The sequence below is a fragment of the Siniperca chuatsi genome, linkage group LG9 (assembly GCF_020085105.1).
Source record: "Siniperca chuatsi isolate FFG_IHB_CAS linkage group LG9, ASM2008510v1, whole genome shotgun sequence".
Taxonomy (NCBI): domain Eukaryota; kingdom Metazoa; phylum Chordata; class Actinopteri; order Centrarchiformes; family Sinipercidae; genus Siniperca; species Siniperca chuatsi.
Window position 1 is genome coordinate 1,189,433 of NC_058050.1, and position 16,068 is coordinate 1,205,500.

Genomic DNA, 16,068 nt, shown 5'->3' on the forward strand with positions numbered 1-16,068 from the left:
TTAAAGTCATTAAAGGTTCTTTATTTTGGGCGGAGCTCCACAGAGCTGCACGCTGGCTTCCTATTGGCTGCTCCTCATTAACCTCCTCGTTAGTGGAAGGCGTCTCCTGCACTCGTCAGCCGAGGGAATTGAAGACCTGCTGAACCTGCTTTAATTAAACCGTCTTAATGAAGACCTCCGCGGGTCGCAGCGTTTCAGAGATGGGACATTTTTAGAGAAACAGCAGCCGAACGTCTCGACATTAATCAGCTGGTTATGACTCACAGCCAATCAGAGTGATGAAGAGTTTCTGCTGAGTCATGCCAACATGGATGAAAAAGAAAAACTTTACTCTGGAAAGTTTCACTTGGAGGAAAGTTTGAGCCAAAGTTTTGTAGATTTTCTTCAGTTTGTATATTAATGTATATTCAGCTACACTAGCAGCAAAGCTGTGGTCTGTCTGTCTCTGTCTGTCTGTCTGTCTCTGTCTGTCTGTCTGTCTGTCTGTCTCTCTCTCTGTCTGTCTGTCTCTGTCTGTCTGTCTCTCTCTGTCTGTGTGGTCTGTCTGTCTGTCTCTGTCTGTCTGTCTGTCTGTCTGTCTCTCTGCCTCTCCGTCTGTCTCTCTTTCTCTCTGTCTCTCTGCCTCTCCGTCTGTCTCTCTGCCTCTCCGTCTGTCTCTCTGTCTCTCTGTCTCTCTGCCTCTCCGTCTGTCTCTCTGTCTCTCTGTCTCTCTGTCTGTCAGTCTGTCTCTCTGCCTGTCCACCACTTTGGTCCAGACTGAAATGTCTCAGCATCTATCGGATGGACTGTCACGATTCAGGATTCAGGATTCAGGATTCAGGGGAAGGAAAGAGCATTTCTTCAGTGCTAAGGTTTACACAATAAGAACAAATACAATAAAAATAAAAAGGCATAAAACAAGTACAAAGACAGTGAAAGTGAAAGTAGTATTAAGTTGTTAATGCAATGAATGAACGGTGCCATCACACATGTAAAGATGTGCCAAAGCAGCAGAATTATTACTGACAGAATAAGTCGGTAATAAGTGTGTGAGTGAGGTGAAGGAGGGGAAAGAAACTAACCAGCTGGTGGCCAATCAAATACGTGCAAGCTCATATTCCTGGCAGGTGACTTTGTCACGTGACGCGTTTAGCCGGTGATGGTTGAGAGTTTCAGTGTCTCATAAACCTTCAAACCCGTGGATCCTTTACTCGACTTCTCACCCGTACCTGTAGGAATATCTGCAAAACTACAGTTCATTCAGCTCCCACGAAACCAACAAACTAAAACTTTAGAAAAGTCTCCTCTCGCTGAGCTCGACAGCAGAAGAAGACAAAACAGTTAATGGAGCTTCATCAGAGCTGCGGGAGAGAAATAATCATCTGAAATATCAGATTTCAACCCCAACAATGAACGAACCATCAGACTAAGTGACAGGAAGTCCAGTCATCAGATTCTCCTCTGCAGCTAACTGGCTGAAAGGCGTTCACGCGTTGGCTTTATGAGCTGTCAGGTTTAAAGCTCACAGACTGCAGCTTCATTAAATTTTCAATGTGCTGAAACTTTGGCGAAATGAGATCCGAAACACCGGCTGATAGTTTGTCTCCAGGCTGCAGTCGAACACTGGAGGTGTCCAGCACACGAACGAACAAATCTTTAAGGACCACACTGACTGAATCAGCAGCCGTTCAGCTCAGCTGTGATCCACAGGACGCCGCTTCCTCGTTTTAAAGTCTATATAAAGGCTGAAACTCACAGGAACCATCTTACTCTGATAACTCCGCTGTAAATAATGATGTAACCTGACGTACGGGGTCTCTATAGGCACAAACAGATGAACGAACTACTGAGCTGAAGACAGTCAGAGTCAGAGCTGAACGTCCTGAAGCACGTTTGAACGGGGAGGCGCTCGCTTAGCTTAAAAGTGAACGAACCACGTAGTGACTACAAACCTTTGAACTGAACTGAACGAAATGATTTGAATCAACAGAGTGTTTCGTGATTTCCGACTCTACATCACATCGCTGAGCAACCTCAGGCGCGCAGCCTGTCCAAGTTAGATATTAGTAAAAATCTCTGCTGCAAAAGGAAAACATCGTCGAAAGGTTTGTTTGGCTTTGACAAACTCAAATGCAAATGTTAGCTCCCAAAGATGCAGCTTACAGCGACTTTCGAGATCATTTAGATTTTTATAGAGGGTTTTACTACCTTTTTTTTTAAAATGATCCCATCATCAGTGATCGCATTTCTTCCTCCCGGCTGTATCTGTGGTTGTTTCGACATATGTGGTGATGTTTCAGAATCAATGATGATTTACTGAACACAAAAAGCATTTATTTGGTTGTTCAGGTAAAGTGTTCTGTCGTCGTGTGTTGTGTTCACTCTTGTGTTTGCAGCTTTGTGTCGAGTCGGTTGGCGTCTTTTGTCCTGTTGACAGAGTTAATGGCCTCCTTTCATCCGCCTCCTCCTCTTCTTGAACCCGTCACGCCTCCGAACAAACAGCCGAGAGGTTTAATTACCGCTGCTGCTGTTTGGGAATCGCACCGAGGCTGTTGGAACAGCTGGGAGACTCTCCTTCATTTTCTCCTTTACTCTCACTGGGTGAAACGGCAAACAACACACAGTTCAACGCACTCACGCTGGGAGCTGATGGATGCAAACAGAGACTGACTTCTTCGTGTTTGGAAATAATTCTCTAATAAAATGTTTATGTTAAATTTATTAAGATCAAAACCTCCTCCCTGAAAGCAGAATATCTTTAAAAGTTAAAAAGTTAACGCTAAAGTGAAATCTTTGACATTTCAACATCTACGATACGATGACAACATGGGCTAAATCCATCTGCTCATGAAGAGCATGTAATTTGATTGAAAGTTCCAGAAGAGCTACTAAGATATTTATTCATACTTCTATTACTGCTGTGCAATATCCTCCGTCTCATAATAATCTTAATAACCCACACTTAACTTGACAGTTCATGCACTATTACTTATTACTTATACATAATACACTGACACACTCAGAGGTTACTGTTAAAACTTTTATTATCATAAGTCAGGTTATCATTGTTTTGCACACAATACTGCATGTTAACACAAATATAACTCATGTGTCCCAACACCTGTCCAGTCATCCAATCATTAATCCTAACCAAACGCTAAACTAAAAACGGCCTGTGTAGTAGTTGGACATAATATGGAAATGTACAGGTATGAAAAACAGGGTATTAAGAAGGTTCCTGAAATGGCCAGCACAAGTCATTAATGTGGAAAAAATCCTGCTTTGTTTTAATGAGTGTTTATAGTAAAAACACATGAAATTAACTTAAAAACATAAAACATAAAAATAATGATTTTACTCATCACATGACACTGCTTGGCCAATAAGTGCTGGTTAACACTGCGATAAACAGGAAGTAATATTTCTATCAAATGATAGTTTATGCCAGAATGAGACTACATGATATTTTTGTCTTTCGTCAGAGTCTAGTATTTTTGTTCTTGTCTAGCGATTGGTTTGACATGATGTGCAAAGTTGATCAGGTAAAACAGGACAGAGTCAGACGTCCAGGGTCAGGAATTCAGGAGTAGTAGATGTTGTCAAACTCAGCGGAAGAAAGGAAAAAAATTGGACATTCAAGATCAACAGGCGGATTGGTGCAGTAATTAGCAGTAATGCAGATGTTGTACCAGCCTTTTGTGGTGAAGAGGGAGCTGAGCATAAAGGTGGAGCTCTACCGGTAAATCTTCGTTCCAACTCTCACCTTTGGCCATGAGTTTTGGGTAGTAACCTAAAGTATGAGATCACAGAAACAAGTGGCCGGAAGTAGTAACCGTTTCTGTATGGAGTCCAGGCATCTGTAAGGTGCCACCAAGAATTTGAGGGTTTACTAATCCCATTTGACTTAGGAATACCTCGGGATCCCCCAGAAGGAGCTGAAGGATGTAACCGGGGAGGACTACTTTGCTTAGCCTGATGCCATTGAGACCAGGACCCGGACAATTAGCAGAAAATTGAAGGATGGATCGTGAAGTTTGATCCTGACTTATAACTTAAGATTCCCGAGGAAGAACTGGAGGATATGGTTAGGGAAAAGGATATCTAGAAGTGCCAAGTCAAAGGCAACTGGACTTCCTTCAGAATCTTGAAGACATTGCCTGTGATCCAAATGGTTCCATTTAATTTTGTACTGGTAGGAAGTCTTGGCTGCCTGGGACCAGTCCAGTTGCCTTTGACTTAGCGCTTCTAGATATACCATGACCTCTGGACGTCTGGACTACCTTGCCTAGTCCACTGCCATAACAACCCGGATCTGCGTCAGTGGTGAAAAATGGATGGATGGATGGGTTGTGAAGTCTGAGCCTGACTTAGAACTTGCAAACTGTAGAATTTTAGAAGGTTTACATTGAAAGTTTTCTAAAACTGACAAGAAATGTATTCACTTAAAAAACAAAAAGAAAAGTAGACAGTGTTTTTGTGCCCTTAAAAGGTCTAGAAAACCAAAAGAAAGTGAAACAGTTCTTCAAAGACTGAAACAGAGATGGGCAGGTGTTGTGGCACAAAGTGACTAAAATCTATCACCATAGTCTAGAAATCTCTCCAAAGATACTTGTGCTTTTAAATCTACTCACATTTTCGTTTACATGTGAACATGCTTGAGAGTAGAACAGCCCCATCATCGGGTACATTGTAAACGTCATTATTACTCATGTTATTTACTACCAGGAAACAGAAACCACAAGGACCGAGGAGTCCTTCATGGAGATTTGCATGCAAAACAACAGTTCATGCATCTGCCTCGCCTTTAGAAAAAAACAGTAGAGGATGCAGACGTCTGTGAAGGCAGCTTGCTGTTCATCTGGCAGAGATCCAAAATGCTTTACAACATACGAACCTTATGAAATTTAGCAAAATCTCGATAAACTCTTATAAAAACAAGCCAGAAGGGGAGAGCAGGGGGGTTCATACATTCCTTCATCGACTGTTTCCCCGCCCGTCATGCTGTCTGCAGGGAAGCAGTGTTTGGATTGGTCAGTGTTGTGTGTTTGTGTGCTTTTCACGTCCGTTAAAAACACTCCTGAATGTTACATTCAGTTCAGCCTATGTAGGCCCCGCATGCACAACGGATGCTAAAGGTGCTACAGGTAGCAATTTTATACATGAAACCTAAGTTGGACCACGACTGAGATGAGATGAGAGACTTTTAGTGCTGCTGTTCCTCATTTCTCATAAACCTCTACTTCCTATGATGTGTCCATGTATAATGGAACTAAAGGTAGCAAAAGACACCCATGTTTATAACTTGTGAGCCTTCATGTCACTGGACAACTCAAGATGGTGATTGCGAGTGTTAGTGCCTGGTCACACCAGAAAGTGGCACCACAAAATTAATTTGCGTGTCCACACGAAGTGGGCAGTGCTGGAAGCTTGGTGATGTAGTGACTATTTGCAGGCCTAGTTGGCAAGCTAACTACTGGTTACCAAACTAGCTGGCTCGGTCGCTAACTCGTCAAAAAGTTATCACAGTTTATTCAAGAGATTGTACTATACATTTTGGCAGTTTATACTGTGTCAGAGGAGGATTATATCAAATTAGATGGTGCAATGCAGCTAACATGATAGCTTCCTCTGTTTTGGACTCTGTTCCATCCATTCCCTGTCAAGACTGTTTACGACTGGTTAACACCACAAACACGTGTGTCAGTGTTTGCTACGCAACTTTCCTCTACACAAAAGCAGTGCATAGATTTACTTTGCATTTCTAAGTAAGTCAAATGATTGTGGCGATTCCACTGAAATGAACTGATTTTGATAATTTGTCATAAATGCTGATGTGACCCGGACGTTATTGTAAACACAAACACAAAAGAAAGAGAAACACAAACATTAGCTTCTTAAAAGCATATCAAAAGTAGTGCTACATAGCTAACAAATTTGCTTGCAAAACAGTTTGAAATTAGCAATTACAGTTACTCCCACATGACATGACCTCTAAGTCACATTAGCCTTATGTCCGACAAGATTGCCCGATACTCAGTTCTGAAAAACAATATCATGTGTTGGTTCTGTTGTGGGTGAGAAAGGAGTCGTCTAGTATGATTTATCAAGGAGACTCCTGTGCTTCTGTGTTCAGGAACACTAAAGGGTGAAACATATTGCCCACGTATAATGTGCATCAAAACACCTTGGCTATGGTTTTCTACGTAAAACCACATACTGGCTTGCATGTCCCATGTGTGCATCGTATGATGCGAAGGTCATGTTTCCCCCTTGAGAGCATCCTAAACAGCATTTTCTTCACCCACTTCTCTTCTCTTTTTAAAAGATGACGACAGGAAATAAACGCCTTCTACCTGTTTTGTGCCATAAAGCAATCCAGCAAAAAGTCCAACCTGTAAAATCCCTCCCAATGTAAAATGCAGTGTAGAGGCTGACAGGCTTCTTGTTGGCCTTGTGTGTCTACAGTGATCACAATAACGTCTAAAATGAGCCACTTGGTATAATGATGCATGTAGTACCTTTAGCATCAGCATCAACACAGGAAAAAAAGACAGTAAACATTTTTCTCAATCCAGGAGAGGTTGTGCTGTTTGGTGGCTGCTGTGGTGGCGTTGTTCAGGGGCCGAACTGCCTGGAAGACTGGTACTCACTGGGCACTTTGGGCTTGATGCCCTTGCTGTTGTAGTAGTCAACCACCTGGTTTGGCACCTCTGCTAACACGGTCTTAGCCAAGGCAGCTGGGGACGCCTGAAAAGGAGGAGGAGACAGAGGAAACATCAATCATACTGTACATGCAGCATGAAGGTGTTCATCTCTTGGCTGGTATGAAAATGACAAACATTTAAGGTTCCTGTTTAAACGACCATTATGGCAGTTTCGCATTTTACATCCAATTTACCATGAATCATCTTTACTTCACATTCACGCTGAACATTCACCAATCATCCTTCAGGTTTTAGATTGACTTTCTTCCTTCCAGGCAGCCATTGGTTTCAGTTCATTACTGCATGTTGTGAAAATCAAATTGCAGAGTTGAAGCTTTCTGCAGATCCATCACAGTGAATGTCTACTTTTCTGACATGATATCTCAGGATCTATTAGTCAGATAGCCATGGGATTTGCTGTGGATAATGACTGATTGTTGACCAAAGGAGTTTAAGTATTTCGGAGGTCTTGAGTTCACGAGCAATGGTAAAATGGAGCGTGAGATCAACAGGTGGATTGGTGCAGTAATGCGGGTGTTGTACTGAACCGTTGTGGTTCAGAGGGAACTGAGCCGGAAGGCAAAGTTTTCAATCTGCGTTCCAACCCTCACATGTGGTCATGAGATTTGGGTAGAGACCCAAAGAACGAGATCGCGGATGGCCTAAATGAGTTTCTTCTGTAGGGTGGCTGCGCGCAACCTTAGAGATAGGGAAAGGAGCTCAGACATCTGGAAGGAGCCTGGAGGAGAACCGCTGCTCCTTCATGGAGAAAGGAGCCAGTTGAGGTGGTTCACTGATCAGGACTCCTCCTGGACCTCTCCCTGTGGAGGTTTGTCCAGCTGGGAGGAGACCCTGAAGCAGGCCTAGAACACACATCAGGCCTGGGAACAGAAAGAGGAGGATGTGGCAGATGAGAAGGACGTCTGGATTACCTTACTCAGTCTGCTGCGACAGCGAGCCAGAGCCAGATAAGTCGCAGAAAACGGACAGATGGATGGATGGATATTCAAGGACCCAGAGGAAGATTCTTACAGACTCTCCAACCTCCCTGACCTTTCCGCTAGCACCATGAACAGAATATCAAATACAGTATCAGAATCTAACAGGCAGATAGCTATTACATTTCCTGATGCCATTATTGCTCCCCCGAGGATGAATCCTTTAGATAATAATAACCGCATGATCGTTTCCCATAGTGCCACCCTCTAGACAAACGTTACTTACGTTACGTTACAAACACTTTTACGTTGTGGAGTGTAATAAACATTAGAGTAGGGAATGCAGTTCAGACTGTCACTAACCATTTTCACCACAAAAATGTCGGCTTACTGTTTGCCTACAAAAAAGGTAATCAGTGTCATTGTTTTGGCCGCAGCTATCGTTTCTCTGCAGAGCTCTGAAAATGGTTTCTGCTCACAGTGCCACAGGACGATGATGTGGCTTAGACATAAAACAAATAAAATTGACAAAACTTTGGCTGGATGGATTATCTATCTGCAGCAAGTCCCCGAAGCAAGTTTATTTTAGTAGAAATAACGTGAAATCAGTGGCTGCCTGGAAGGAAATCAAAGTGGATCATTAAAAAAGATCAGCCAGAATGTAAAAACAATTAGTAGCTGATTGGTAAAAAAAACAAAAAACAAAAAAAAAACATGGATTTAGCCTCATTTACATTTTTTTCTGTACTGTACGAAGTGGATTAAAGTTGTTTTGAAACCTGAATTCTGTTTCTTCTTTTTGGGAGAAATCCCAGACAGCAGCGGTAATTGTCTGGAGTGTCAGTCAGAGCTGCTCGTCTCTGCCTCCTTCTGCTGCTGTCAAATGAAAATTGCCTCCTTTTGGGCCAAAGACAGAAACTCCCATTCATCACACAGATTAAACCCGGGAGGGAAAATATATCCAACGAGTCCGAACTGGAAAGATAAATCTCCACTGTAGTTTACAGTCTGTAACCTTCAGACTTGTTAAAGACTGAAAATTCATTTGAGAGAAATAAAAAATGTCCCTCTTTAGATTGGTTGGCAGATTGCCACCCCATCTTCCTTCTTAAAGGGTGAAAACTCACTCTCTCCTCTCACCTCGTCCTCCTCCACTTCCAATATGCTCTGATCCTGAATAAAATCACTCTTTCTGCTCTTCTCTTCTTCCTAACACTTCACAGTCATCCACACTTAGGGTCACACAAAGTTATATATACACACTGTATCTATCAGGAAGAGATCATTCAAATTAACACACCATCTGGTGCTCATATTTAGAGGTTTCTAGAGAATGTCAACAGCTAAATGTGTTTGTAATAATAACTTAATTTACACAGCAAACAACAAGTGCTCTAAATTCTAGTGAGATGAACAAAGCAAATTTATGATGAAATGAGGCAAAGGAAAGTAAAAACCTGTTAAAAAATACTGTACAGGTAAAACAGAGGGCAAAAGATGCAAATAAAAGAGGAAACCAGTGAAACTACGTGAAAGCCTTCATGTAAAGCTGAGTTTTAAGAACTGATTTAGCATGAGATCTGCAAACTCATCACAGCTGAGTTTTAGAAAAACATCTTCAGTGAGTTGGGATGGGTTTGGGGAATTGGTACTGGTTGCTATAACAACATCAGGAAATTATTCTTTAAGGTGCTTCCCTAACAGCGAACCTCCCACTGATGTCCGTGTCGTCCTACACCACGAGTCACAGACCTGTCGACCTTTGTGAGTTGATCGTAATTAACTTAATTTGAAAGGTAATTAATTATTAATTAATAATTATAATTAATACTATTTACCAGAATGCAATGTATTCCTACAGCATATCAGAGTAAAAGCTTTCCATTGACAGCTCTCATGGAGGCTTTTATTGTGAAGCAGCTACAGAAAATGTATTATTTTTGTCACTGAGGTTAGCAGCGACTTATATACTTATATATAACTTTCAGCACAAGAAATTGACTTTTTCCATTATTGGCATGTTGCCTGAAATCCACTCCTTTTTTCTAAATTTGATGTTGTCTTCTAGTCTGGTTTTCATTCACACTGTGCCTTAGTTTGCTTATGAAAGAATTTAATAATAGTCATATTCATGGTCACTGCAGCAAAAATATATATAGGAAGAGGCAGCATTATAACATCTCTGTGGGCTAGTCCTTAGTAATATAGGTGAAATCAATAACACAATATTAAATTATATCAAATGATGACACAAAACGGCCATATTATCACAACACAGTTCCAACCTGATAAACAATAATGTTGACTTATTGCCTAGCCCTGCTATGAGCTTTTATTTCTTGTAATTCTGAATCGTAGATCTCATGAGAAGTAATTTTTGAGGCGAAAAGGTTGGTGACCACTGTTCTACACAAATCATGGCATTACCCCTAATTAGCTGGAGGAAGTTGTTATAATAAACACTCAGGTGCCAGTTTATTAGGTACACTGAGCTAAAACTAATGCAGTCTACTACAACAGCAATACTGCAATAAATCCTCCCTTCATGATGTTCAGTTTATGTTGAAAGTATATTAGAGAGCTGTTGTGTTATACTGAGAACTTTAGATGGAGTTTATTTCAGTGAGGGTAGACTAAATATTAGAAACACTATACAGTATAATCAAGAATCAACACAGTCTGAACATTATAACCTTCATGAAGGATTTGTTGCAGGACTGTTGTATTAGACTGCATTAATTTTAGCTAGGTGTACCTAATAAACTGGCAACTAAGTGTATGATATATGACAGGCACAATAATATACAGGCCAAAGCAACAGAAACTAATGTTGTGTCTCTGAATAATGAAAAAGGAACCTTATAAATAGGAAACAATAAAAGGACCCAAAATCGTGCCTTGGGGTACTCCTCAGTAGGGAGGAACTTGAGAAGACAAAGACAATGACAGAGAAACTCACTGCTCTGAAGGTAAATGGACATCTGTGTCTTTTATTCTACTGAAGTCCGATAGACTCACATGTTTGAAGTTGCGGAAGGGGACGAACTGGACGATGTCCCGGAGGACAGGCTCTCCTTTAGGCGATCGCAGGATCCCGTCGTCACCGTCCAGCATCTGCATGTCGCTGAAGTCGGCGTTCCCAATCCCAACGATGATGACAGACATGGGGAAGTGGGAGGCCTTGACGATGGCCTCCCTCGTGTCGGCCATGTCGGTGATGACGCCGTCTGTCAGGATCAGCAGGATGAAGTATTGCTGGGAGACAGAATATAAAAACAGCAATCAGATGTTTCTCCCGAGTTCACTCGTCTGTCAGTTCACTTCTTCAGTAAATTGAACTCCAGTTGGTTATCAGGTTGTCATAGTTATTTTTTTATCTTTTGTTTATCTATCTTACAAAGAGATAGATAATATAATATTATAACAATAAAAGGAAGCTCAAATATTAAAATAAAGAGACAACACAAGACATAAAATTTAAAAAAAGACAACATCATTAATTAGTAAGTTAATAATAAGTTAATTTTATGCACCTGCTGTATTCAGCAAATCAACTTCACGTCTGTCCTCAAAATTTCAAAACTATATTTGAATACTTGTTAAAAAGAACCAAACCTGACCATAAACTAACCAGCCAAATGAAGACCAAAGCAAAAGATGTTACATAAGTATAGTTATGTTTTCTTTTCTTTAATCTTTCTGACATTTCTGTTTTCTGAAATACTTTTGGCTGTAGCAGCGTACAAGTAATGTCAGTTAAACACAGGTAAATAAATTCCAATAGCCTTCAGTTATGTGCTGAAAACAATGTCACTTTTTCTTTACGGTTCCTGGTGTTCAGTTGAACAACAAACTCAAACAACCTCAAAGAAAGTTAATTCTCTCACCATGGCCTCTTTGGTGTGGACCTCCTGTGAGGCGGAGTTGGCCACCTTCTGGATGATGGGGGCAATGTTGGTGGGACCATAGAGCTGCAGCTTGGGGAGGCAGGCCTGGTAGGCCTCCACCACCCCCTGGATACCTGACAGGACACAAAAACAAAACATATAAATCAGTGTCAGGAAGCACAAAAGTGAATACACTCCCTCAGGAAACATAACTGGTCTGCTTGAACTGAATCAGGAAGAATCCAAAACATCCCTGGTTTCAGTGGTGGAAGTGCAAGTACTGTAATTAAGTACAGATTTGACGTACTTACTCTCAGAAGTAAATATTGTACTTTTTACGTCACTACATTTGCCTGACAGCTTCAGTTACTTCACAGATCACAGTGTTTCAGCCCCTTCCTGTCCAGTGGAAACCGCGTATCTCCAGGTGTTTGTGAGGAGCTGAAGGATGAAGAGTTTCCTTCATGTGCTGAGGAAACTCTCCTCCTCCTGAAGCTGAATAAACTCTTTAACCCCCCCTCGGATCAGCTGGGAACGCATCGTCGCAGAGCTGAAAACAGGCTGTTTCTCTGAGCTCAGGAAGACTTTTTAGAGATACGTGGTTCTCACAGGACGGCGACGCTGCAAACATGTGATGATCTTATAGACCATGATGCATTGCTGCAGGTTAAACTACCCAACAGGATATAAAGCAGTTAAAATGAGCTCGACCTGAAACATCTGCAGCAGTAAAATGCAACACACACATGAATGCAGCAGGAATATGAATCCAGAAACATCAGATATAATAAAACACTGACAGGAAGCGTTTTACTGCACAGGGACGACTCTCACTGTCACACTTTAAGTAACTTTAGCTGATAATACTTTTACTTAAGTAAAGGATACAACTACAGAGTCACTATATTTCTCTACATGTTCCTAAACATTTTTAAGCAGAGAAAATGGCTCCAACTTTTCCTCCACAAACACAACCAGTGAGAAAAAGACTCTGCAGACTCTGGAGGACCCGTCAAGTTTATTCTCTGGATGTGTTTAGAGGCGTCCCAGCATGCCCGGAGGCAGCAGTAATGTGATTTAATGTGTGAAGGTCACCGAGAACACCATCTCCTTCACACACTCTCTGAGTCTTAATTGAGAGTGTCGGTGTTGAAGTGTCTCTCTGAGCCGATCAATGACCTTTAGCAGCCGAGAGGGCGAGAGACCTTCAGCTAAACAGAGTCTGTCTCTCTCTCTGACCCAGTAAACAGAGAGAAGGAGAGAACAACATGGTGCTAGCGTAGCTCCGCCTGTCTGACTTCCATTTTGTATTTTGTTAGCTAACAAGTTAATCACCAGTCCATCATGTTAAGATAAAGCTAACTGCTGCTATGTTCCCACCTGTTTGTTCAATAAACAACATGCAATATATACAGTATATAACTGGACTTGGAGTTGTTTTTCTCCTTTAACCAAGCTAGGCTAGCAGTTTCCCCCCGCTTCCAGTCTTTGTGCTGAGCTAGGCTAAACTTGTCATGTACTGGATTCTGAGACTTCCCAAAATGTCAGTTTTCCTTTAGGTGATGACATCATTTTCTTTTTTGTCTTCAACAAGCACAAGGTTTAGAGGAGGTCTTTTGTCTCTAATGCTAACAATTTGTGTAAAGTTTGCCATAAATGGAATTGTGGACTTGTGTGTCCAGTTAGCTTAGCGTTAGCTTGTAGGAATCGTGACTCACGACCAACGAGAGGCGTGACGGTATAGACAGGACTTCTCCTCACAAGAATGTGGGCATTTTTCTCTCTCATTTTCATTTCAATTCAATTCAATTCACTAATACAGTCAATTCAGCTTAAAAACAGGCGCTCGTAACAACAAGCCTAAGTAAGGCTGTTGATCTTGTGTGACGACACGGTTAGCATTGGGCGTAACCATCGTGGAATAACATGTAAACACTCCCCCATCGGAAGAGCAGGAGCTTTTCGTGTTCCTCCCGTTCTGCCGACATTGCGTCAACCAGCATTAGCTTCAAGTTCCCGTTAGCTTAGAATTAGCTGCTATGTCCAGTTAGCTTCTAGGCCCAGCCTGAGCTCATTAAACAGCAGGTGAATAAAGGCCGCAGGTTGTTGTTCTGTAACGTCTCCAGTTTCCAGCTCACTGTGTGAAAGTTTAATGTCTGCAGGTTAGGAGACAGACTGAGGAGCCATCAGCTGATTAGAGCTCAGCACTGATCAATAAGATCAATACAGATGCAGTGATCCGGAGGGATGCAGGGAGAGTTTTAATTACCTCACTCTTTTTTATTTTAACTCTTTATATGTTGTTGTTTGTCTTGAAAAAGAGATAAAGTTGCTGAACAAAACTGTGAAATGGTATATTCTGTTTTCCCTTTTCTCTTTCCAGGCTCTTTGAACTTGATCAGCTCTTAAAGGACTAAAGAATATTTGCACAGAGGCTGCGAATACTCAAACGTTTAATGGTTGATCGTGAACACCATAGAGAGTCAATCATCATCTCTGTTTTAGGCCTGTTTTCTTTTACTGTAATTTCTTTTTAACAGCTGCTGACTGCTGGTTCGGCTGCTCTGACGGGACAGTCTGACTGCATGTGAACAGATTCAGGCTGAACTAACGTGGCTGTAGAGAGAACAGCAGCACACCTGATGAGCTGTTACGGGCTCTCGCTCTCCTGACGGCTTTGATAGTCTCTGTCGTCATGTTGGTTCCCAAAACAGGCCTGTATGTTGGTGTTAGCGTGTTAAATTTCTCAGATTCTCACCCTGCAGACTGAAGCTGGACGTCAAGATCAGCAGCCTCCTAAAGGTGCTTCTACACCTGAGCTGGAGTCACCCGGAGACGCGGTCAGCTCCTCCGTCATTAGAGGCTTCAGACTGACGCAGCTGCTTCCACCCGCAGCCTCGTCATCATCAAACTAAACTCTCAGATCAAAGAGCTCTGACTTCTGAGGCTCACTGTCAAATATTAGAGCAGGAAATCACAGCACCTACCTGCACACTCCGGGTTCTCCTCGTTAAAATTCACTGCAAAATCATGGGAGACCTGGAGAGGAGGGGGGAGACACAGGAAGTCTGTTTGATCTCTGCATCAACAGAAGAAAGAGCTTCAACAATGAAATAAGTGCCCTCGCTCTCTCTTCACCTTCATCCCTCTTCATCTTTTTTTTTCTTCTTCTTGACATCTAATCTGAGCAGCTGACTCTTCCCTTCCTCTGTCTTATTAAAACAACCGACCCGGCGCACAGGACAGGTGACCCCCCCCCCCTCTCGCTCTGTCTGCCTCTCTCCCACAGGTGAGACGGGACACTTTAATTGCGAGCTGTGCATGACTGCGAGGTGACGGTGGGGCCACCACTGTACAGGAAGTCTCAATCACTCCAGCCACTGATGCTGCATTCACTTCATATTGGAAAGACAAAAGCTTTTATGTTTGTCATGGAAACTAAAGGAAGACAAAAGGATTCCTACAAGTATAACTCTGGTGACATTATTTAAATTGTTGTTATTGTCAGCAAAACCCATGAAAGGAATCCAAACCAACAATGTGTCGCTCCGTCCCTCAGTACCGTCTGACTTCCTGTCTGCTGCTCTCAGCTGCGAGCCCATTGGTTCCTGCTGAAGACGTAAATCTTTACTGCTGGTTTGAGTCCGAACATGAGATTTGTTGACAAGAAGAAAAATACAGAATAGATGTTTGACTTTGAGGATATGAGGACCTGAATGACAACACTGACTTATCCTTGTTTTTATTGTCTATTAATGCTTTTGACTTGACGTTAGCGTGTGCATGGCGGCTAGCCTGCCCATCCTGCGTGTTAACTGTATGCGTCATCAGAAATTATCGCAACGTATCCTCATACAACGGTTCGTGGATATCTTACAAAAAGTAACGCACCATTTTTCGTGCATAATCCTACGAATGTCCAGCAACAGGCGCACCAGACCTTCGTTGTCATGGTAACAATAAACACGTGGTTAACGATGCGAAGCGGTCGCAGTTTGGTTAGGTTTAGGAAAAGCTCACGGTTACGGTTAAAATAAATAAGTCACGTGAAGTAAATCCCGTGACTTAACTTACGTAGGTTACGTAACTTACGTACGTAACTTAAAATAAGGATTTTTTTTGTGTCAGAAAATTACGAGCGTGTAGCAGGTGTAGAGGTACAGTTCTGTACCAGGATCGGGAGATTCTGCAGACTGGGTCCAAACTGCGGCGGTGCTGCGCAGCACGATCTTTAAGTTGTCCGATGCCGCCCCTCTATAGAGGACTGCCACCTTTTGTTGAGCATAATCCCAGCCTTCGCCAGACTGTCGTGAACAGTAATACATAGAATTGTTAAATATCTATGTCATATAAACACTCCGGAGGCTCATGCGGCACTACTGCCCCCTTCTCCCACCCACGCCTAGCCCGCCCTCATTATTTTCTCAGGTAGTACTATTTTTTGTGGATTTAGGTATTATCATTTTTGTTGCTATTATTGTTGTCGTATTTTATGTTGACCCTAAAGTCTACGTTTGTTGTTATTATTAACTACCTGATAAATCTGAATAAATGTTATCT

At 42.1% G+C, this 16,068-nt stretch overlaps 1 protein-coding gene across 1 annotated transcript in view; it reads right to left on the minus strand.

Moving 5' to 3' along the window:
• Positions 1-3,005: 3,005 nt before the first annotated feature.
• cpne4a (copine IVa) overlaps positions 3,006-16,068 on the minus strand; it is a 93,433-nt gene continuing 80,370 nt past the window's right edge. The window contains exons 13-16 of the mRNA XM_044206872.1: positions 14,496-14,547; positions 11,509-11,642; positions 10,640-10,876; positions 3,006-6,726 (exon numbers count right to left, since the gene is read on the minus strand). Of these exons, the coding sequence (XP_044062807.1) occupies positions 6,595-6,726; positions 10,640-10,876; positions 11,509-11,642; positions 14,496-14,547 (555 nt within the window). The 3' untranslated portion in view covers positions 3,006-6,594. The remainder of the gene's footprint in view (positions 6,727-10,639; positions 10,877-11,508; positions 11,643-14,495; positions 14,548-16,068) is intronic.